Source organism: Pollachius pollachius (assembly GCF_949987615.1).
Source record: "Pollachius pollachius genome assembly, chromosome: 11".
NCBI lineage: Eukaryota > Metazoa > Chordata > Actinopteri > Gadiformes > Gadidae > Pollachius > Pollachius pollachius.
In genome coordinates, this window is record NC_136944.1 from 10058304 (window position 1) to 10083205 (window position 24902).

At 48.6% G+C, this 24902-nt stretch overlaps 1 protein-coding gene across 1 annotated transcript in view; it reads left to right on the top strand.

Moving 5' to 3' along the window:
* The window catches only part of cep112 (centrosomal protein 112), a 110532-nt gene extending 92916 nt beyond the window's left edge, over window positions 1-17616 (top strand). The window contains exons 24-27 of the mRNA XM_079747190.1: window positions 6472-6561; window positions 14369-14470; window positions 17052-17112; window positions 17502-17616. Coding sequence (XP_079603316.1) covers window positions 6472-6561; window positions 14369-14470; window positions 17052-17112; window positions 17502-17542 — 294 coding nt within the window. The 3' untranslated portion in view covers window positions 17543-17616. The remainder of the gene's footprint in view (window positions 1-6471; window positions 6562-14368; window positions 14471-17051; window positions 17113-17501) is intronic.
* Window positions 17617-24902: the final 7286 nt, after the last annotated feature.

Here is a 24902-nt window from a genome sequence, read left to right on the forward strand (position 1 = left end):
CAACAATAACAACATCAACATTGCATTAGCGACAATGTTAACAACAATAACAACAGCAGGCCCGTCGATGTGTGCCGCCGGCCAATCGGCAACGGCCTGGCTCCATGACACATCCTCTCAGCAGCACACAGCACTCTAATTTACTTCAGTGTCCCGTCGCATATATCCATACATATATAGAAATACAAAACACAAAATACATGTAATAATAATTTTGTCTGGAAGTCTCCTTGTAATTTTCCAGAATGGCCAGGACTGTAATTGGACCCTTTCCCATGAGAACCTGGCCATTCAGGCCGCCTTCTGCAGCCACAGGTTCCATCTTTTATTGGCGTTTATTGTCAGCGTAAACATGGGTCTGGAGCGTGGAGGCAGCCACTGGTAATTGAGTAGGAACCATGTTATATTTTTAACACAGTGCTTTGGTTGTTACGATGGGGGGGGACTAATGCTGTTGCACGACGCTGAACACAGTACGAGAATGACACTCAGTGACAGGACACGTCGGTGTGTGTGGCATATGGCGCTCCTCTCTTGGAACAGTTTGCTATTCTCTTTCTAGCATGTTGACAGTGGAGAGACGTTGTGTGTGTGTGTGTGTATGTGTGGGGGCGACATAAGCACACAGTCTCATTGTCCTCACTGCCGTATCGCTCTTTTCTACCAGCTGTCGACTTTTCTGCCGGCAGTAAACTTTTCAACCAAGGATTCAGTTGTAACGGCCGATTGAGTGTACTTGTATGTTGTTTATGTTCTATGTTCTGAAATTCACCACGAATATATTAGCCCAAATTGTTCAGAATGTAGACAGAAGAATTCAGAACTCTTGTTCACAGTGTCGTCCATCCATCCATCCATCCAGCTCCAGCAGAACTCTCATTTGCTGCACACATTGCTCTCCCTATCTTCAGGAGGAGAAACCAGCCGCTCTCCCTCCTCCCCTCCTCCTCCTCCTCCCCTGCTCTCTGCTCCTCTTCCTCCCCCTCCTCCCCTTCTCTTCCTCTTCCTCATCCGTCTCCTCCACCTCCTCCTTCTGTAGTCTGTGCTCCTCCTCCCTATCCTCCTCCCCTCCCCTGATCTCTGCTCCTCTTCCTCCCCCTCCTCCCCTCCTCTTCCTCTTCCTCATCCGTCTGCTCTACCTCCTCCTTCTGTAGTCTGTGCTCCTCCTCCCTATCCTCCTCCTCCTCCCCTGCTCTCTGCTCCTCTTCCTCCCCTGCTCTCTGCTCCTCTTCCTCCCCCTCCTCCCACTAATCTCTGCACCTCTCCTCCTCCCTTCAGACCAGTGCTTTGACAGGAGGGGTGAGGAGAACACAGAGGCTCGTCTGCTGTCAGCCTCTCCCTTTCAGCTTTAAGTCTGCTTCATTATTTATTATTACATTACATCAGTATATATACTCACGCACACAGACACACACACGCACAATCTCACACATATATTAACGTACACACACACAGTGGTGTGTAAGCAAGTAGAGTATGCATAAATACATGATTCTGTTCTGTGTGCGTGCGTGTGTGTGTGTGTGTGTGTGTGTGCATGTCCAGCCTTTGTGCCATTAAAGGATCTCTTTAATCCAGAAGAAACTCTGACAGCACGCTGCAGACAGAGGGGCCCAAGTAGATCGGCTCCTAACAAAACAGCAGGTTGAACGGGGCCCCTGGCCTTGTTCTCCTCCTCCCTTCTACTGCAACTCCTACTTTTCTTTCTCTCTCTCTCTCTCTCTCTCCTCTCCCCACCCTGTCCTTTCTTCTCGCTCCCACTTCACCCCAGGGAAACATACTTTCCCTATCTACACAGGAGGACCACCCAGGAAAGATGACTCAGGCCTCACTCTGCGTGTGTGTGTGTGTATATTTGTGTGTGTGTGTCCATCAGTGTGTGTGCGTGTGTGTTTTTGGGTGTGTGTGTGCGTGCGTCTGTGGATGTGTGTCTGTGTGTGCGGTTGTGCGATTGTACTTGTTGTTGTGCGTCATTCCGCCTGTGTGCTCTTCGTACTTCAACATTCAAGCTGCGGTGCAGGATTGATCGTGGACTAACTCTCTCTCTCTCTCTCCCTCTCTCCGTCTTCCTCTCTCTATTCATATCTCTCTCTCTCTCAGTTCCGAGGACGCGGTGTAAATATTAATGCGTGCCTCTACCTGTGCCACCGGTGGTGACTGTGAGGCTGTTTGATGCCTGCTAGCGGCCGTGCACGCGCACGTGCACACACTCGCCGACTCCCTAATCCCTCTGAGGTGTACTTTGAGTTCACTGTGAAAGGCAGGAGAGAGAGAAAGAGAGAGAGAGAGAGAGAATGAATGTTGAAGGAAAGGGGAGAGTGCGAGAGAGGAAGAGAGACAGGCAGACAGTCAGTCCAAGGTTTAAGTAAAATTGAGAGAGAGGGGGTCAATGAAAGGAAGGGTGAGGTGCGGGAAAGGGCGAGAGAGACAGTTGGATCTTAAAGTAAAGGCGATGGAGTGTTACATTCAAAGGAAAGGTTTGGAGAGAGACAGTCCAAGGTTAAAGAAAATGTGAGGAGAGACCAATAGACAGTCAACGGTTAAAGTTAAGGTGAGGAGAGAGATCAACCGAGAGACGCTGAAAGGTTTCTCCCACTCTCCTCCCCCTTTCTCTTTTACTCCTTCTCCTTCTTTTCCTCGTTCTATTTTTCTTTGAACCCTCTGGTCCCTCCATGTGCTCACCTTTTCACTGAACTCTGCAGGATCCAATATCTACTGGAGATTTCAACACACACACACATGCACGCACACACAGTCACACACCCACATAAATAAAAACATTGACAAACATACATGCATGCTCACACACAGACACTCCCACCCTTGCATACACACATAAATGCGTAAAGAGAGACATACAGCCACACACACACACACACATAAATGTTTGTATGTCCATGGGGCTCTGTGTGCGCGTATACACAGAGCGTGCCTGTGCATGCACGCTCCGCATGAGTGAGAGCGAAAGACGGCTGGATTGAAGTGCAGATCGGGGAGGGAGAAATTGATATGGCTGACAGGTACTACGGTTGTAACCGGTGGGTAGTCCTCGCAGAAACACATACAACACCATATCCATACGTAACCATACTCGGTGCCCCAAGGGAAAAAACGAATCCCCCAGGCTGGAAGGCCTGAAGCTGGGCCCCCTGGATGCGGCGGTACCCACGGGACTGAGCTTCGCCCGGAGGTCTGCTCGGATCTCCGGCCCATTGTGGTCCAGTCAGGTGTGATGGAGGCCATTGGTGAGCTGGGAGTCCTCCCGTCGATTATGGGACTCGTCTCGAAACACGTTCAACAATGGAATCAGGGACACCATATCCTTGAACCTTATGTTGCAGTGTTAGTGTAGGCTGTGTCGTTTTTTTTTAAAGAACTGGCAATGTATTTTATTACCAGTTCAGTCATTTTAGGCTGCTCTAGAACAGCGCATTGCGAGGAAAAGTTTCTGTATCCCTGAATTATTTTTAATTCAGTGGAAGTATCTGTACTTTTATAAATCCTATATATAAGTCCATACACCCTCCCATGTTTATCTGTTTCGCCATCTGTGTGATCATTCCTGTTGTCTGTCCGTCTGTCCCGCAAAAACCCCGGAACACGTCTGTGACCGACATGTCTAGCGGAGCAGATCACGGCATAATGCGTTCAAGACTCCCTCCATCTCCACCCCCCATCCCTCTCTGATTCACAAAGGCCTTCTAATCATCGCTTGACTCATCCACTCCCAAATCTGTCTTCCCTGTTTCGTCGAGAGACAGGCGATGGTCTCTGCTGACATCTTGTTTTTACTAAATAAACCAGGGGGCCACATGAAAGGGCCCAGCGCCGTGTCACTGTTTGGGGAGGCGGGGCCGACGGGGCATTTTCCCAGAAGACCTCAGCCTGCGATGCTGTGTCAGGATGCGGGGAATGGACCCAATGCCCCGTCGGGGTGGGGTGGAGCCGGGAGTTTCCCATGAATCTCTGCTGGTTGTCATCTGTGTCACATGACACGCCTTCTGCCCGGAGCTGGCAAAGGGAGGGCAAAGGGGTGGGAAGGGTGAAGTCATTTGTTTGTCACCCTAATTTGACAGCGTAGGTGTGGGTCACACTCACCCCCACAAACTCTCTTGGTTGGGAATTGGAATGGAATTTAGTGTTAATGATGGTGCAAAAACGGTTTGACCGCTAAAAATGTTTGTAGAAAAAGAAGTGCAGTCAATAACATGTTTTCCGGTGTCTTCAAACGGGCCTTTCGCACCGTTGACGTCAAAACAGAATCTGTAGCAATGATGCTGATGAAATCAGGAGGCAAGGGGGTTGTAATTGTAACCAAAATGATGGAGAGAGGCAGGCTTTGATCGGGCAGGGAACGTGACGACCATGGAAACACCCCAATTAACCAGGGATCAAACTGGCTCAACACCAGCTCGGGGTGTTTGCTATGGAGCCCGGACCCTCCATACAGTGCAGCTCCCATTAGGCAAATGTCATTATGTTAGCATGTTTTACCCCTGTGAACTACAATGTCGCTACAAGGCTGTGGGTGTGTTTTTGGAATCGAGAGTTTATCCAAAGTTCATTCGTTGTTACTCACTAACGGGCAAAATAAATCAAGTCTGGAATAGACGAGAGATAGAGAAAGGGAATGCTAATGTTTTGATTAAGTGCTTGATTTTGGTTGGCTTTTGAGCGAATGTCAAGGGCTGAAACCTGGTGACATCGATGTGTGCTCATCTTTCGTCATACAGAAATGTAGCAATATTTGTATGCGTGTATGTGCTCGCTATGCTTCTTCAATGTTACTTTCTCATGAGGGTTAGGCTTTTGGGGGGGGGGGGGGGGGGGGGGTCGGCCAGGAAGTGACCCTGACACCCCAGGTGGTCATGATGATTGTGTGTTTGATTTATGTGTGAGTGCGATGGGGGGCTTACCTCTTGCTCAGAGTGAGGGGGCTACGCACACCTGGCAAACTCCCTCACACACCGTGAACACAACTTGTGTATGTGTCTTTTTTCACGTCTGTGTGCATGTATGTGTGTGTTTGTCTTTGTCCATGCAAGTGTATGTGTGTGTGTGTCCACGTGTGGTGTGTGTGTGTGTTTGTCTTTGTCCATGCATGTGTATGTTTGTGTGTGTGTACACGTGTGTGTGTGTGTGTGTGTGCTGTCTTTTCATGGCTGTGAGTTTGTCTCACATGTGCGGTTTGTTGAGTTTTGAGTTTTCCCTCTCCTGGCCTTCCGAGTATGCGCATGCACGTGCAGGCCTACGTGCACACAGCCGGCAGGCCTGGCTGTGCTGCCCGGGCGAATCAAAGAGTCCACAGGATCCACATGTGCGCTGCAAAGGTCTGGTTCTGTGTGTCACATGCAGGAACTGGTGCCTTTCTTTCCACTGCTATCAGTTACCGGCATGAAGAGAAAAACAGCCCGCTGCTCTACCCAGCAGGCCGTCACACACACGCAAGTGCACGCATGCAAGCGCGCACACACACACGCACTCACACACGCACTCACACACTTTAATTTTCTGCCTCTCCATTACCTTTTCCCTTTTGTTGTTGCTTTAATTTTTATATTGCTTTTTTCTTTCAGAGAGAGAGGAAGAGAGTTCTCTCTCAGTCTGTCTCTCTCTCTTTTATCCCCCCTTTCAATCATAACATAAAGAGAAAATCAATCCATCTCTTCTTCTTTGGTGCCCTGGGTATGGGGGACTGGGATCAATGTGTGTTGGAAGTTATTCATTTCCACTTAGTGATGTGTAGGTAGATACCTCCCCCACCTAACACACGCGCACACACATCCTTTTTGTCACCAAAGTACTAACAACCCCTAAAGAGTCCTCTGGTGGCTGCTCCACACAACTACCACACAGGTTCACTCTCTCTCTCTCTCTATCTCGCTCTCGCTCTCTCGCTCTCTCTCTCAACACTCTGGAGACAAGTTTGGTTTTTTAATAAGGCCAGTTTCCTAGTAATTACTGTCATGACTTTATTAGCCTTCTAACTCAGTCTCCTAGACACACACACATGCACATCTGCTAAAAACACGCACGGACACACACACAGGCAGTTCTGCTAAACCCACACACACTGATCGCAGGCTTCATTTCTCTTTTCCTCTCTCCTTCTCTGACACACGCTATCTCTCTCTTTCACACACACGCGCACACACACACACTCTGAGAGTGGAGTTCATTCATCCTTCCCTGTCTCTCCCCTGAAGATGTGCAGGTTGAGCGAGTGTAAGAACACTGTGTAAGGCGTTGCGCTCTGTGTGTTCCATTCTCAGTCAGATGCAGATGCACGCTCATGTCGCTCTCCCGCTGTCTTTGGGTTGTCGATGTTGATGTTGTTGTTTTAAAACAATTGTACCGCGAACATCAATGTACTTGCTCCAACCGATCCGTCACTCAACCAAGCCTCTCTCTCTCTCTCTCTCTCTCTCTCTCTCTCTCTCTCTCTCTCTCTCTCTCTCTCTCTACCCCCAGGCTTTGCAGGAAAAAGCGGAGAGTCTACAGCGGCAGTTGCACTCCTCTGAGAAGAAGCTGCTCAACAAAGAGTTGGAGATGCAGGAACAGGTATCACAATCTTTCTCTCTCTCACTATTCTTCTCTCTCTCTTTCTCACTCTCTCTCTCAGATTTTCTTTTGCTTTTTGGTTGTTTTACTATTTTCTTTTCACTTGTTTGTATCTGATGTCTCTGTTTCTGTACCTGCTCTCTCCGTTTCGCTCTCTTTCTCCCTTTTCATGTTTCTCTCCCTCTCTTGTTGAAGAAAACATGAAATAAAACAATGCATTTTTCACCTTGGCAGCTCATCACAGTCCTATTATTCATCAATTCAACTAATTATGCCAAAATATCCTGTTTGCCAAAACAATACTTTTTTGTATTGCTCAATTATACATTCAAAAATCGTACCTAGCTCATGAACTGAATACTTTTTTGTGTTTATACTACAACATATGTGATGGCAGGCCGAGAATTTCCATCAATAATATCATAGTATGTATCGCCTCTACACAGCTGGCTATATAACTATGGCTATATGGCTGATAACTCTGTGTTATCACACATATCCTCATTGAGCAATACATAAGGTACAATTCACGTTATCTCCAACAATATCTCGGCCACATTGGCATAACAAACCAACATATACATCCTCTTGGCGAGTTAATTCTGCTATCTGCTGTGTATGAAGTACCTGACCCACCACCCATACTACTTTCCCTCATCTGTGTTTTATGTTCACTTTTACGTTCACTTCCGACAACGCCTCCCAATCCCCCCCCTCTCCTCTACCATCGAACCTGACACCAACTGTAAGGCCACACCTGACCCCTCCTTTCATTTCCTCCCTTCCTCCCCCCCCCCTCCCTCCCCTCCCCTCTCCCGCTTCCTCCAACCCACTATCATGTTCCTTGGTCTATAGCCCCCCCGGCACATTTCCCAAATTCCTTGAGATCCGGCTTCAAGAGCCAGCGCTGCGGGCCAGGAATGTGCGACACAGACACACACACACACACACACACACACACACACACACACACAGCCCTGTAATCAGGCTCTCCTTTGACCTTGACATCACACAGAGAAGATATGACTTATCATTATACACACACACGCACGCGCACACACACACACACACACACACACACACACACACACACACACAGCTCTCTTTTGTGGACATGGTATGCACAGTACGGTATTCATTCTGCTCCTCTCTCTGTCTCTCTCCCTCACAAGCTCTCTCTCTCGGCTCCGCCCTTGACCGACCCCTGACCCCTGCGCACACTTCACACACTCACCACACACCTCAGTGTCTGCTCCTCATAAATCCACCATACGGGGACCTTTCATGGCTGGGGTCTCCCCGGGTCACAGAGCCAGTCCCGCAGGCGCTACCCGCGTTGTTGTTGTCTCTCCCCCCCCAGTCCCCCGTCCCCCGTCCCCTGTCCTGGGCTCCCTGGCAGTAGCAGGGACGTCGGCCCCCTGTGGGCCCCCAGCTCCAGGGTATTACTGCTGTGACTGCTACTACTTCAGCCAACGGGCCACGGCTGGTGTCCACAACAGACTCCTCAGAACTGACATACAAGCCACTGAGGGAGCAGGAGGCGTTGGCTCAAGGGTTAGCACATGGGTATCCAACCCAGGGCTGTTTGTTAGCTCCACCTCAACCGCAAGACTACCCTGCCCTGGTTAATATTGACAGGCTGAGGGTTAGGCTGATCGGGCTGTCTGGAAGTGATTCACTCATACTCAATAAAGGATGATTAGTATTAAATACTAATTAATTACTGTGTGTGTATAGGTAAGAACTGTCCACCCATGTCATAATTAACTTCCTCAACCACAGCCCTTGTGCTCTATCCCAATTGTACCTTTTTGGCGTAATGTTTGTTTATTTGAGTGTGTGTATGTGGTGTGTGTGTGCACAGCGCAAGTCTTGCTAAATGCTCATGCATGGATCTGTGTGTGTGTGTGTGTGTTGGGTGTGCACGTGCACTCGCGTCCATCGGTGCGTATGGGGCCATCATAGTTCCTGTCCTCCACTACCTGCCCGGTAGCATAACCCCCCCCTCCTCATGGAAGGCCATGCTGTGCTGGATCATCTGCCGGGACGCGTCTTTTGTAACACGATGTCGCACGCACTCGGATGAGCAGCTCTGCCCAGACTTCACACAGATGTTGCCTGCCGCTCTCTTCCAGCACCCTCGAAGGCTGCGCCGATCCAAAATGGCAGATCGGGAGCCCATATACCTTGGTTCAACTCTCTCCCCCGCCCCCCCAGTACTAGTCTTTTGTATAAATATATGATGATACGGCAGGCGCTGTGGTTGAGATGTATTCTCCACGCAACTTGGGAGGTTGATGAAATGAAGTGTGTGGGTGTGGCAGGGGGGGATCAATCCAGCCGTATCTACTGTTCTCTGTATCTGCGCTCACTGAGTAACAGAGGCATGCTGAACGCAACTTCACTCCTCTCTCTAGTGGTCGTCTTCTGGTACGTGTTGTTATTCCTGCCGCCAGTCCATCCCGCCCTTCTAAGATCTTAACTTTAGTTTTATGATATTGTCTCTCTGCTCTCTAACCACTCCTATCGCCTGTTGTATTGTATTGTATTGTATCTATTCTCCTTTTTCTCCAAAAGAGTGTTTGTAATGGAATCACTCATTTTATATTAACCAGGCAAATTGAACCTTGTGACCAACTGCTTCCTGTGGAGCGCCACCTCGCCTCCCCTCACACGGCTCTGGTTCTGTCCCTATGGACCAATGACCTTTGCCCCCCCCCCCCCCCCCCCCCCCGAGAAAGATCACCTTGCTGTCAGTTAGCATTCCCCCGCCCCTCCCCCACGACCCCCGCGCTTCCCATTCGGTCGCCATCCCGAAAGGGTTAACGCCCACCTACCGACACAGCTGAAACCACACCCATCGCTCATTAGCATACGTCGGCAACACGGTGACAAACCTGATTCGCGCACGACGTTCAAAGTGTCTGGGGCCTGGTAGGTGTTCAGCTGGCAGCTGTCAGAGTCCTCTCCGTGTGACAGCAGCAGCGGAGCGCGCCAGTGGGGGGTGTCTGAGCCTCAATCTAAAGACTATATATTTAGATGAAACATTGTCACTTTACCAGAGCCAGGAGTAGGGCGTGGGGGGGGGGGGGGGACTGCCTGCTTCACTCCATCTTCAGTAGCGGGAGAAGACGGTTGTTTCATCAGCAACAAACACCCATCTCCATCTTGTTTTGGTAAAAAAAAAAAATAGAAGAGAGACACCATCAGTTATTCTTTTTTTTTCCGTTGCCTTTCCTCTTTCAGAGAAAGTCAAAGTCCTTTTGGCTCAGACGGTTTGTCGCGTTGGGAGAATAGAAAATGGGACACACCTCGTTTTGCACTCTCATCTCTGGTGTCTCCCGCTCGCTTGGGCTGTCTCTCGCTCTCGTCAGGAGTCTGTCATTGACTGAGAGAATATGAGTGAGGGAGGGGTGGGCTGCTTTCTTTTTCTCGAATCGTTGACGTTGTTCAAACTCACCCAACATCTGTTTTAATGGCGAGGAGTCTGTGTTGCACACATTCATGTCTTCGCCACCACCTGTCAGTGAACCAAATGCGCCTTTGCAGCTCAAAGTGTTTTTTTTTTTTTTGAAGAGAGAGACGGGATGAGAGAGGATTGTGTGTGTGTGTGTGTAACGGAGGGAAAACAAGAGATTTGAAACCAGAGGCCTTAGTAATAACGGAACATGAATGCAGATCATCCTTTCCTCCTAAGAGAAAACATGTCAGATGTTCAGGGAATTTAGGAGACATACTCGTTTTACTCGTTTTCCCTTTTTCTGGTGGGGGAGGAAGGAAGCAACACAGACATGATCTTTTCCCAATTCCATTTCATTGGCCTTGGTCTTTGTTGCCACAACACCACCATCTTCATATCCTTGTCTCCTGGCTCCTCCTCTTAAATGGAGTCAAAAGCAGAGGTGGCTGAAAAATACGGTGGAAAGATACAATGACAGCAAATGTCGTTTCCCAGCCCTAGAGGTACGTTCGCCTGAGACACGTTAAGACACGGTGTTAAGACCCAATTCATTCTTTCATACGGGGAAAGCGCCACGGCAATTTCAGGTAGGGGCGGGGCCATGTGTGCGATTTTGCGTTGCTTCAGAAGGGACATGGCTTCGGATGTTCCGATTATTCCTTGTGTGTTTTAAACTTGCCCGTGCTCCAGAACCCACAGCCCGACCTTGCAACGCACGCATATTTACGCATCTCAAGTGAACGCACCCTAACCCAGTTCAGGGAGGATGCGAAATGTTCAGATAAGCCTTTACTACACGTGTATACAGTCATAAACTGGCAACAAATCCCAATCAACAAGGTGGCGTGAACATAAAAGGCTAGTATCTACCCCTCAAGCTATTATGCAATGGTTATCAAACTTTAAACAGCAACAGTCGAAGGTAGGCTAATGCTAATCTCTCCACTGCAAAGTAGTCTCGTTGCTCAATGCTTCGTCACGAGCACTAATCAGGGACACATGGGGACCATTAGGCCACTGACTGCATCGTATAACAGCACTACCAAGGAATATTCACACACACACACACACACACACACACACATATATTTGCATACACATAGACACACATGCATACACACATACATGCATCCATTCATACACACATACGTATATATGCAAACACACATACATACAAACATAAGCACACAAACACACACACAGATTAACATTTAAACAAACACACACGCACACATCTATGCACATAAACACAAACACACATGACAACTTATGCATACAAATATTAACTCACCCATACAAACACAACTAAAGCAAACGGCAGAGTGTCCTGTCAGCTTCGATCAGCCTCCCCTGCGCTGGAGAAGGTACACAGAGCTGTACTCAGGCTCGGGCTAATGTATAGGATGGTCCCATATAGAGGGAGGACACCCCACCACAGGACAGCTTGTAATTTAGACAAGAGAAGTGGATCTGTCGTTGCTGCGGTGTCTCCTTCGTACATGCACTCTGAATTTGGGGGGAAAAACACCACACACACAGAAGACACAACACAACCAGAGAGAGAGAGAGAGAGAGAGATGGGGAAGAGAGAGAGGGGGGGGGGGGGGGAGAGAAAGACAGACAGAGAGAGAGGGGGGGGGGAGAGAGAGAGAGAGACAGAGAGAGAGAGAGATGTGGGAGAGCGACGGAGACACAGAGTGAGTGAGCGAGTCTCGCTTTTTTCAAAAGGGTCTCGAGTCTGGGATCCGGACTTCTTCGGAATTGTGTACCGAGAGAGCTAGTGGAGGCTCGCGTTTTGTTTATTCAACCGTTGTTTGCTTGCTTCGGTCGGAGGTGGGGCGTGGGGGAGGCAGATTGTTTTGTCTTGGAAGGCCCTTTTTATTATGACTACAGAAGCGGCTATAGATAGATAGAGAGAGACGTTTAGAGGAAAAACTCCCCCCAGTGTTGCTGAAGGAACGCTTCAATTAAAGATCTCCCGCCTCCCTGATTAAGGCCTCTCTTTTACATTCTCATCGTCTCCTACTTTGAAATGGTGAAATTGTCCTGGAAAGTCCCTCTGGTTTACTGCAAATTGATGGGACTCGTACCCTGACATCGTTGGTCTCAATAGTTTCAAAACGAAGAGGTTGTTTGGGGCAGAGGCTGGGAGGAAGAGGGGGGGGCAGGGCAAGGATTGGCGAAGTCTGATGTACTGGATCCTGTGCCAAGACAATGAGCAGCTCAGTGTTATAGACTGGGACTGTTAAAGACTAGGGGGGTGGGGGGGCTCAGCTTTGAAGTGCTTTCCAAGCCCCTCTTCATCGCACCCGGAGAGCTACGTTAGCCAAGGCCAGCCCGAGCAATCAGTTACATCCAGCAAGCATTTAAATGATTTCAGGGGAAACTTTTTCAAACCGTAAATATTCACTGTGTTCTCCTGGAAGGGTGACCGAAGCTAGAGGTTAGAAGTACAGAGGTAGGAAGTATCGTGGATTACCTCTAGGTAAGATGGATATTTGCATTTAGGTTTTGTGGCTGCAATTACTCTCTTTTAACATACACATTTATCACAGAGCTTAGAGTCATTCAGATATGTGTCATTAAAGGTCCCCTATTATACTACTTTTCTGGTGTTCATTTCTTCTGTCGATTTTCGGGAAACTGTTCCTCTCATCTGGCCGCTTTCAGCATTCTCTGTCAACACTCGGCTTCGTCCTTCTCCGCCCCCTCGCCCCCCCTCCTGCCAACCCCACTCCGTTGTGATTGGTTACCTTCCGGAAGAGCATGTTGCAGCATGACCATACATGGAAAATCCAGATTGTTCTACGTAGATAAATCCCGCAAAATTGAACAAGTGAATGGCGGCCGGCGTCCCTAGTGTTTAGCGCTCTGCCACCCGAGATGGTCAGCAGGGAACACGTCTAAATGCACGTACGTCGTTATTTGACCCTTTAGTATGGTTAAACATGACTATAAATCATTATAACAACGTTTATAGGTCATAAAAGTCGAAAAAGCATAATAGGTGCTCTTTAAGGAGCGAGGAGCGTTTAGGACATCCTGCTCAATTAGTCCTACAGGTAGGCTGTGGACATTGGTATTCAAAGAACCTGACCTGCCTGGCTCCGTTTGACTCTTCACTGAAAGCACAAGTGAGTTGGTTCAGCCGTCTCAATCTGGCAGCGACGGTTTGCAGTAAAACACTTTAACCATACTATAAATGTAGTCTCTCTCTTTTTGGTGTTTGGGGGTGCATGTGTGTGTGTGTGTGCGCTTGCATGCATGCATTCACGCATTTGTGTGTGTGTGTGTGTGTGTGTGTGCATCTTTGCAGGCCAACCGGAGGGGTGGTTGTGCCTAACCAAACCTTTTCTAACTTCTGTAATCAAACTCTGGTTTTTGAAGAGTGTAATTTAGCCCCAGACAGACTTCCTCCAGTCCTCCCCAGTTGAGCTAGCTAGCCTAGCCTAGCCATCCACCCCCCCACCGGCCGCGTTTGATGTGTTTTTCCCCGCCACCGCAGTCCCAAAAGCCCAGGCTGTGTCATGCCCATATCCGTGCGCTGACCAGATCGCACAGTCCCCTCCGTCGCCAGTAGGGGGAGTTTGTGGCGAGGCCGGCCTGCCTGGCTCGCCTCGGACCCCCTGCGGAGACATAAAAGAGCTGTGAAGGGAGAGAGAGAGGCTCTGTGTTGTGAGTGAAGAAGGGATACCCCTCTGTACCGCTGCACCGCTCGCGTGGAAACCATGAAACCACGGTTCCCCTCTGCAGGGATTTAGTGAGGCACTCAGATAAATGCTTCTCAAAGGGCCCCGTTTGTATGATCTGGTGTTCGGGCCGGATCGGTAGCGGCCTGCCTGGCGGACTGCACCGACTGGTATAGGTGGAGCTATCTGTCATCCACATGGGTGGCTACCGTCCCGTGTGATGTCACTTTAGGTAGATGTTGAAACGGCTTGTAATGGGGCTGATCAGCCCACACCTAAATTACAAGGAAGTCATTCAACCATTACGCCAAACGTCTTTGATGATGGATATAATAGTTTGTCGTTATCGTATGAATTATCCTGCCACCTTGAGGGAGAGGAATTTCTAACTAGTCGTGCCGGGAATTTCTCTTTTTTTTTTACCACAACTAAGCAAACAAGGCCGACAGGTGAGCCGTGCGTATTTGTTTAATTGTGTTTGCACAGCGCCTTTGTGTGCGTTTGATGCTGCGGCACAATAGCCAAAGTGTTGCGATCACTGTGTCGCGCTCGCCTTTGAACCTGCCGCCATGTTGGCCTCGTTGTGTTTGTCATTACTCCTACTGGAGGCGAGGTGACAGTCAATCATGAGGTGTGTCTCTCTTCCCCCCCGCCCCAGGTGACGGCAGTGCGGCAGGACTGCGAGGTGAGGATCAAAGGCCTGCTGCCGGCAGAGCTCCAACGGGAGCTTGAGGACACCATCACCTCCCTCAAGGCCCAGGTGTGTGTGTGTGTGTGTGTGTGTGTGTGTGTGTGTGTGGGAGGAGGAGGACCCACAGATTCCTGTTGCTACACTACACTGTGTTCTGTTTTGTAAAGTTGCAACAGCGCTTGCAGGATTCTTTTTGTTACTCAAATGTCGGCATGTTTGATATGATTGATTGTTATCACCTGCACTTTGTGCTAAAGCCTCTGCTAATGACTGCATGTAAGTGTAGACTCTAGATACAGGAGCTGAAACTATACTGAAACTGTGCTGAAGCTATGTCCTGGTGCTAGCTTGTTCTTTTTGTGCTTCATAAAAGCACAAAAAGCCCATAATGAAATCAAACGCAGAAACAGACAATAATTACAATATCACAACTATTATTAATATCTTAATGTTAGCAGAATCTTTACTATGTCTTGCTTTCCCACTTAATGAATAACACTTTGTCACAGTGTATTGATATCCCCAACCCCCCACCCCCTCCCACACACACACAAACCACACAATTTGTCATTCAGCGCTGTAACTTTGGACGACCTTGCATTGTGGAAAACTGTGGGAGTACTGGGGGATCCACTGGGACTTCTGGCCATTCTCTGAACCTTCACAGTGGAGGCTTGGTGTTTTGTAGCCCCACAGTGTGTGCCTGTAGCTCTCCCATCTGCTTCAGCGACAGTGTGGATCCGTACCACCAGTAATTGCTCTGGCACGCTATCTGTGACGAGATGCCGTTGTTGCAAGTTGCTTTGTACCACTTGTTGTTTGGGTGGTTTAGTCAAATGGTGCCCCCCATTTAACCAGTTGCCACAAACATGGCTCTCATTCTGAACTGTGCCTCTCTCTCTCTCTCTCACACTTCTCTTCCCTCCCTTTCTTTGCCCATCAGATCACACAGTCCTTTTCCCTTCCGCAACAGCAAGAACACACACACACACACACATCCATACACAGTATCACACACACACACGAACGTCCACCCACAGACACACACACAGAGCCTCTCAGAGGAACCCTGGTCCTTATTAGTTTCACTGGGGCCCGAGTTGCAGCGAAGGCCTTTCTTTCGGTTCCTCCATGTTTACAAAGTAAACAAAAGGCGCCTTTTCTGAAGCAGAGGGAGAGACAGAGACAGACAAACAGAGAGAGACAGAGACCGACAGAGAGAGAGAGAGACAGCGTCAGAGAGAGAGAGAGAGACAGAGACAGAGAGAGAGAGAGACAGAGACCGACAGAGAGAGAGAGACAGCGACAGAGAGAGACAGAGAGAGAGACAGAGACAGACAGAGAGAGAGACAGAGACAGACAAACAGAGAGAGACAGACAAACAGAGAGAGACAGAGAGAGAGTGAGACAGACAGAGAGAGAAAGAGAGAGAGAGAGAGGAGCGAACGGCACCAGGAGTTCCTGTGCTAGAACCCGCCTCGTGTTCCGAGTCGCTCCGTCCGTATCCCCTTTCAGCGCAGCGCCGCAGCTCTGCGATCGGATATGTTTATCGGATGGAGCTCGCGAGCGGCACCGCCTTCACATGCGGCGCATTATTTATTTTGTATGGAGAAAAGACAAGGCAGTGGCGGCAACGAAGGTTTGGGGGGGGGCGGAATCCAGTCCTGCCACATTTTGCCACAGGGATTTGCATATTCCACATGGCGGCGAAACGCCAAACGAGGTGCTGTAACTTTTCTAAGGTCTCTCCCCCCTCCCCTTCGCCGACATGAAGGAATGCTCTCTGGGCTCGGGTACGGTTAGTTCCAGGACAATGTGAGTTCCTTGGCGAGCTGGTGGAGGTTTGCCTGCCCGCCTGGGAGACCCCATGTTGGCCGAGATTGGGGTTTATTTTCAGAAGGCCCCGGTGACAGTTGATAAATAAACTCCCAGCTTGTAGCGGAGCGAGGGTGGGTTAACACGTGGTGGCCTCTCCCCCCACCCCCCTCCACCGATACGTCCAGCCCCCGACCCCCTACCTCCACCACCACCCACACAAGCTGCCTCACCTCCTCCACCATCACTGCCTCCACCAATTCCACCAGCATCCCTTCTTCCACCACCACCTTCCACATCCACAACCTCCACCACCACAGCCTCCACCACCATCACCTCCACCACAAACTCCATCCAAACCACCACCATCACCTCCACCACCACAGCTTCCACCACCATCACCTCCACCACAAACTCCATCCCAACCACCACCACAGCTTCCACCACCATCACCTCCACCACAAACTCCATCCAAACCACCACCATCACCTCCACCACCACAGCCTCCACCGCCATCACCTCCACCACAAACTCCATCCAAACCACCACCATCACCTCCACCACCACAGCCTCCACCGCCATCACCTCCACCACAAACTCCATCCAAACCACCACCATCACCTCCACCACCATCACCTCCACCACAAACTCCATCCAAACCACCACCTGCTGACCCTCAGCCTCCCTCCTCTGCCCTCGACCTACAAACCCTTCTTCCACATCGGTGTACTGCCTTCACCCCTCCACCCTCCACACAGCTCCACCCTCACACGTGGGTCAGAATGGCCGGCCAGCCGGTCAGAATGCATCAAGCACGTGTTTTTCTGTGTTGCAGGTCAACTTCCTCCAGAAGAGAGCCTCGCTACTGCAGGAGGATCTGGATGCACATCGCAAGGGTAGGTTTTCGTGTGTGTGTGTGTGTGTGTGTGTGTGTGTGTGTGTGTGTGTGTGTGTGTGTGTGTGGTGTGATGCGTGTGTGTGTGTGTGAAGACATGTTAGGTCAGGCATGTTGTGTTCATCCATGCATGTACATACATATGTTTCATTGATAAGATTTATTCTATATTTGTAGAAGTATAAATTATGCTGCTCCCTCTTTCATCATTCACATCATATGAGTCGACGGAGTCATCTCTCATAAATGAGCTCTTACAAATAATTACAAGTTTGATATATAGCTTTTCAACCATCACAAGTAGAACCAGTAAGAGCAGTTGTCACAGTTTTGATATAATTTTGCATCACAATGTGTTTTATGTCATGCCGTACCACTTCTCTAACACAGGTAGCGGGAAATATACCAGCAACCAACCCATTGAAATATGATGGACGAAGGTGACCTATCAGATGTGAGCATCATTGACTGTTACCAGGGCGGCATTTCACCCAATCGTCATGCCATTGGAATATTCATCTTTTTTTATGCACTCGTCATGTTTTTTTTTATTTCATACTGTATTTATTAACTGATGAACTTTGAATGAAGTATGATTGTTATATTTAAAAAGTTGTTATTCATTCTTAATAAAACGTTTTTGTGTTTTTCTTTTATAACAGCGGTTCCGTGTGTTGTGTCTTTGCATGCCTTTTCACCTCATGCGGATACCCTTAGTTCAGTCAACCTATCAATTAAAACCTTTTTTTGTTTCCACATGACCCCGGCGTGTCCACTGTGATTAGCTCGGTAAGAACGAAGAAACCCACAGCCTTGAAGGCCCCATGTCTGTGTAAGCATGGCCCCCTTCCTTTTGTTCATGCCCCTATTGGAGCAGTTGGGAGAGCCGTCGGATCACGGCGGTGGTGGTGTTCAGGGTTTGTGGTTGTTTAAGATAAAGAGCTCTTGGGGCGGATCGTTTAAAGCTCTCGCCAAAAGCTACAGTCATCGGGTCCTGTGTTACAAACCTCGGCCCACAACTCAACTGTTTTTCACCAAAGGCTCCACTCGAGCCCCGAGCGGGTCGACCCAGACTCTAAGGGGTACGCCTCGCCTAACGTCGCCCCCCCAAAAACCCAAAGACCCGAGAAGGCCTGTAAGACGACGATAACATTGGGTTGACCGAAGATGGGTTTAATGTCTCTGTTGATATCCATGTTTCAATCTCTGGTAGGTGGAGGAATGCCTTGGCTGGAATACTGATCAGTACGAGCAAATCTGCAAAATGTGTGTTTTTCCTGGAAACCAGTTTGAAGGAATTATAGTCAGAAGGACAGCTTGGATTTCAAAGAAGCCTTGCACCCCCACCAAAAAATACGTATTAGCATTGGCATGGCTGTGTCTTTGTGCATGCGCTATGCACTTATCCACGTGTTTCCATTGTCCATGAACTTATCTTGCCTTTTTTCCTTGGGTTTTTATTTGAAGTGCTGATTCTGCAACTTTCTACTGCACAGGCAGAGAGTAAGAGAGAGAAGAAAAACGAAAAGAGGAGAAAAAGTAAAGCAGGGAGGACTGTCTAAGGGACCCCTTAACAGGGAATTAGGAATTGAAGCACAAAGGTTTGTACATCGCCGTTACAGGAGGAGCTGAATACTAGGTGTGTGTGTGCACGCGAGTGCATGCAGTCGCTCTCACAAACGAATGACGTCGATGACACGTCTGTTGACAGCGAGTTCCCTTCTGTGTCAGTCAGCCGCTTAGCGTAGACATGGGACTGTGCTGTTAGCGAGGATCAAAGGTCAGTGTTCCTTCCTGTCCTGAACAGACCCTGCATGGCGCCCACCTCCTGGCGCGCCATGTTGGGGGTGCGTCCAAACGGCACCCTCAACTTAACATCGCTTCTTGTAATGGCTTATCTGCCTCGTTACAGCAGAACATCTCTTTGAAATTGTTTAACGGACTAATTAATTCTGTCCAGCCACCCCTCTCCCTTTCCATCCAAATCGCCGTGGTAATTGCTTTGGTGTAAATACAAGGAGGGGGTGCTGTATATGTCAATCCCCCCCACCCCCCCTCCAACAGTAGACTTGGTGCCATTAGGGATCAAAGACCCTGACTTCCTCTGCCTTATCTCCCCATCAGACAGAGGAGCTGTTGTCAGGCCATTCCGGCGACGGCACCCAGCCGCATCCTGCACTGTCCCAGGAATGCCCCCCTGCTGTTCAAGGCGATTACTGGAACAGAGCTGCAGGTTGCCCCAACACACAATGACCCCAACATGTTAGACCCTTTGTTCCTCTGTTTCTTCAGCATACTCTTTGGTCCTAGGGCCGACAACATCAAAAAGCGTCTAATGCTCAGAATGCAAGATTGAAAACGTCAGCAGAGCATTTAGCGTATTTCGTTAATGCTACTTGATATATCATTGCCGTTTGCATCTACGTTGCAAGTGAGTGCCCCTAAACGCAGTGGAAACCGACTGCTTTGCTATTTCACTGAGCCCTTGTGTGTACCTATACTCAATCGTGAACTTCTGGGATTGACTGTACAACGTCAACAGGTGATTGACAAAGTCACCTCGTCACCACATTGTGTGTGAATGTGTGTTTCTCCATCAGTGGGGCTTTTTATAGCACTGTGTTTTTGTGCACAACCCTAGGAGGCCCGTGTTTGGCTGCTGTACGTTGCCTGCATAAATAAACCCTGTTTACCTCCGATCCTCCTGCTCACACACACAGCACATTTACTCACCCCACTATTTATTCAGGCTTCCATCAATCTCGTCCTTCTCTCCCTCGCCAGCATGGCTTCTTCGTCTCCTCGTTCACACAGTTCTTACCGAGATGTTTTAACTCTTGTTAACCCCGCTGTCACTCCGAAGCAGCGCATGGAAGATAACTTGTAGATGTACTTTGTGAATCCAAGCTGAGAAATGTGGGTTAAATTAAAAATAGATTTGACAACTAACATTGGAAAATCGCAAATGTATGTATTGACCGTGTTAGAAGTCCAAATTCAAACGCAACATGTTTATTTGGCCATTAGGGTGGGTTGAGGTCAACATATACGGTCAATAACAAAACCTTGTCGGTCACCCGTATATAATACGGGACATCTGGAGACATTGACATAAGAGATGGACGCAGAGGTTTTGAGAACAACAGAGATTCTAGTGGCCGGTTTTCTCTGCGTCTTAGCTTGATACCGTGGGTTGGGTATCGGAAGTAGGACCTCCATGCGAGGCCCATGGTGTGTGGGAGTCTTGTCTGAGTCTCGCTTGCCCTTCTGTCTGAGTTATGTGGATCCTTTTCTTTCATCCACATCTATTTTTATCTATCCCTTTCTCTTATTATTTCTGCATTCTCTCGTCTTTGCTCCTCCGCTGTTTCTTCGGGGTACGCATGAAACTTAAGTTGCGAGTGCGAGATGCATTACTTCTGATCTGAACGTTTCTTCCCAAGCCTCCAGGGTTTTGTTGCTAGCACAATCGTAAAGTTTAGTCGTATATATCTTTGCTGCTCCTGCCTGTCTCCAGTAGACATAATGCCTTTTTCCACGGCCTCTTCCATCACTGGTATCTCTGTCTCTTGTCACCATGGAAATCATCCTGTTGATATTTCACGCCCCGATGGAGGAACAGGAAGTGGGCTAAAAGTATCTGGGGCGATTAAAAAAACGGCAGAGCAAGTGAGCGATCAGACGTGACAAAACTGGACCGGCGCTAGTGGGTTTACTGAGCTTCTGGAGGGGCTGAACATGAAAGCAAAAGAAAAAGAGGGACAGAGACGGCGGGTCAAGGCATGGAGCTGTCCATCGTGGCATCCACAGTGGCGTCCATCTTGGTGAAGCGGTCGGTTTCTTTGGCGGGCGGTGGCGGTGGCGGAGGAAATGAAAGTCATTACTGTCGGAGCGGACTGAGCTTCATGGCCCAAACGGGATTAGACGGAGCATCCGACATTGTTTCTATACGTCGGCAGACTTAAAAGCCAAGCGCAAAATGGGATTAAAAACGAAGGAAAAAAGACCAATAAATAACCTTCGCTGAGCCACTGCCACCCCCTAAAACCCCCCCACTCGCACACTCTCTCTCTTTCTGCCTTTTCTTCCCCCCCCCCACACAACCCATCCTCACACCTCTTCTCTGCGTCACCCATTCTCTTCATAAACTGTTCCATCTCTTTCCCCCGCCTGTCTCCTCCTGCTCCTCACACCCCCTCCCCCGACCCCGCCTCCACCACAGCTTTCTTCTCTCGTCTTCTCTCTTCCTCCGTTGCTTTCAGGTTAGAGCCAGCCCTCACACACTCACACTTTAGTCACTCTTCTGCTGCCTGAAGAGTTCAAAATTCAAACTTCACTTCCAAATTAAACCTTTGAGCACTGTCTTCTCTCACTCCTCCCCTCTCCACTTCTCATCCTCTCCCTCACTCGCAACTCTGTCTGTCTGTCTGTCTCTGCTAATGCTCTCTCCTCCCCTTGCACTGGTTGGAAACAGCCCCATAACAAGCCTTGTGAATTGTTGCCCTTCCTTAACTTTTAAGGGTATTATGCACCATGTCCAACTTCAAAGAGCGTCTTAACTTCCACACTTTAATTGTATCGTCTCCAGCTCTCAGTGTGTGTGCCATCTGATTCTGCTGACGGCTGCACTTCTTCTTCTTCCTCTCATCCTCCTATCCCTCCGTCTCCTCCTCTTTGTGGCCCCTGTCCGGTTCCACACACACACACACACACACACACACACACACACACACACACACACACACACACACACACACACAGACACACACACACGCGCCTCTCATCGGCTCCTTGCTCTCTTCAGTGGCCATTGTCCCTCTGTTGTCACCTACTTTGAGAGGAGAGCGTTCATTTCCTCTCCTGACAGTCACTGGTTGCCAAGGGTGTGTACACACCAAACAACCCCCCCATCCCCCCCTCTCCCCTTTCTCCCCCACCACACATACTGACATCTCACCCCTTGCCCTAAATTGACCGGCAACTTTTCTCTTTATCTGCTCCCCTCTGTGTCTATATGTCTGTCTGATGGTCCTCTCTCTCTCTCTCTCTCTCTCTCTCTCTCTCTCTCTCTGTGATAGTCTAACCCTCTCTCTTTCTCTCTGTCTCTCTCATGCTCTCAGCATGAGTGTATGGTCGCTCGTCCCTCCTCATGGCCCTGGTTGATAATTGCCGTAAGCCTCTCTTGGTTTCATTTTCCGTTGTCCTCCCCCCAAATTCTTGGCTCTTGCTTGAGATAAAGGGATGAGCACTTCAAAGGGGCCTGCAAAGAGTTTAACCCCAATCTGCGAGGAGCAGCACACAATACTCTAATGGAGAGCAGTTACTGATCACAGACCTAAACGATGCCCAGAGAGCTGGACTGGCTAAGGCCTACGCACATGACGCACGTACGCACAGGACATCTGAGCGTTTAGGACCACGTCTGAGGTGGTCAGTAGTAGTTTGGAATGGCTACAGTGCTCCGCGGGGCCAAATACTCCTGGCCAATCAGAACACAAGTAAGGCCCGGAGTAGTTCAATGGAAATACTTTCCTTCAGTTTTGTTTAGATTATTTTATGAAACATGGCTTTCTAAGGTTTCTATGGTTTAACTAACTGAAACGCACTGAGGGTTGTCTACAAAATGAATCACAGTGGCCCTTCAATGTTTGCACAGAACCTTTTTTAGAGGGGATGAGATTGGTGTGAGTGGTGTTGGAGGTGATTGTAGAAGTGGGTCGTCGGGTTGGGGGTGCTTGTGGTGGCTGGGGTGCTGACGTGGTGGTTTTGGAGAGTGTGGAGGTGGTGGTGCTAGTCGTGGTGTATATTGGCCCTAGTTTCTATACAGTAGCACTTAAAATTGTCTTATTTGATTAATGTTACATACTCTAATGATTAATGCACATTTGGGCTTATATCGTCATTGTCAAATTCACTTACTTTAAGTCGCTTGGACAAAAGTGTCGGCTAAATAAATGTAATGTAATTTTGGTGTTGGTTTGAAGGGGGGGGGGGCATGCACATTAGAGAGTCTTATTGAACTCGCTGATGATTTATGCTGCCCGTGTCTATTTATGGTTCTCTTTGTAGTGTGTGTGTGGGGAGGGGAGTGGGGGGGGGGGTTGAATTTGACCTGTCTGTAATAACATCTTCTCCGACCAGGGGGACGGTTACAGCTCATAACCTCACTCCTCCACTCTGCCAAGCACTCATTCTTCAGCTCTCTTTAAAGGCTCTTTTTATGGAGCCAAGGATTCCTTTGGTCCAGGGGCCGGACCGATTCCAGGGGTCAGTTCCTGGAGGCAGGCAGGGAGCAGACTTCCTTGGTGGTGGTGGTGGTGGTGGTGGTGGTGGAGGTGGAGGTTGTGATGGCGGGGGTGGGGGCGGGGTAACAACCCTAATATCAAAGAACCCCTGAACTGGACATGAAGGGCCCAACTGGCCCCTTGGTACCGGCAGGGGGTATGTAGCGTTGCCAGGGAAACGGTTTCACCCTGGTGTGTTTACTGTCAGAGGTCGACCCGAGCCCTGGAAAGTAAACAAAGACTAACATTGTCTGGCTAGCATTCTTTTATTGGTCTATGGTCCTGGCCCGGGTGTGTGTAGTGCTCACAGTCAGACTAAAACACACTAGCTCCATGGTAGCTTTATCCACTATACACTCTAATGGATGATATTATTTATCTCAAATGGATGATACAGCAATGCTTTGATGCAGGAACACAAAGTGAATGTAAATATGTGTAGGTAGAGAATTCATGTTTGGGTTTGATGCCATGCACTCCATCAGTACAAAACTCTTTTTTTAATCTGCTTGATGTAAAGCTGTGAGAACATTTCAGGGTAACTTTTGGCTAAACAATAATCAAAGTGGTATGCCTGTTCTTTTATGTACTTTTTTGATTGAAGACAACTGTCTGTTGAGACAACATGGCGGCTAACATTCATGCACACACACACACTCATGCGCACACACACATACAAACACACATAAACACAATTCATTTGAACAGTGAAGACAGTTGAACTGAGCAGAATAAACAACATTAACATTGACTTTAGACATAACCTAATAGATAATATCATAACTAGTTAATACAGTCTCCAAAGTCTGACAGTATATATAGGCTTTATCCAGTAACTATCTTTTATTACTTGTATATGTGTTATTACATGGTTATAACTTGGTTATTTTAGCCATTTTCTGCTCATTGCCATGCCAGTTAAGAGCCCAGTGTACTGAAGGAAAGAGGAATGTATAAATATCTGTGGATCTCTGCCCTGTTGCTTGACGATAGTTCCAGAATCCAGGATAATAAAGTGCCCTTAAACAATGTCTTTATGATCCCCGTGTTTATTCATATGCATTCATATGCCCATGTGGCCACGGGTTGGAGCTGCAGTGTTAAGATAGGTTTTTATCCATCCACCTTTATGTCTACGTACGGGTGTCTATGTTTAAACACATATTTCTGTAACATATTTCCTTTTTTGTTTTTGGTACAGCAATTATGCGTGGGAAAACTGGAGCAACTGAAAAATCCGTTGGACTCGGAGGGGTTAATCTCTAAACTATGTGGATCTTAAAGAAAATAAAAGAACCCTGCGACTTTAAAGTTGATGTAGCAACAGAGGGATTGCAGGGATAATGCTATTGGGACGGCAGATCAGTTACTTCTGACGTCCCGAAGCCTCCGGGAGTTGGCTCAAGATTGCTTGTCTTTGATAAGGTCCTTGCAACTTAGTAGAAACTTTGTGATCTGTGAAAAGCGCGCCGAAGACACGCAAACCTTTGCTTCAAAAAATATACGG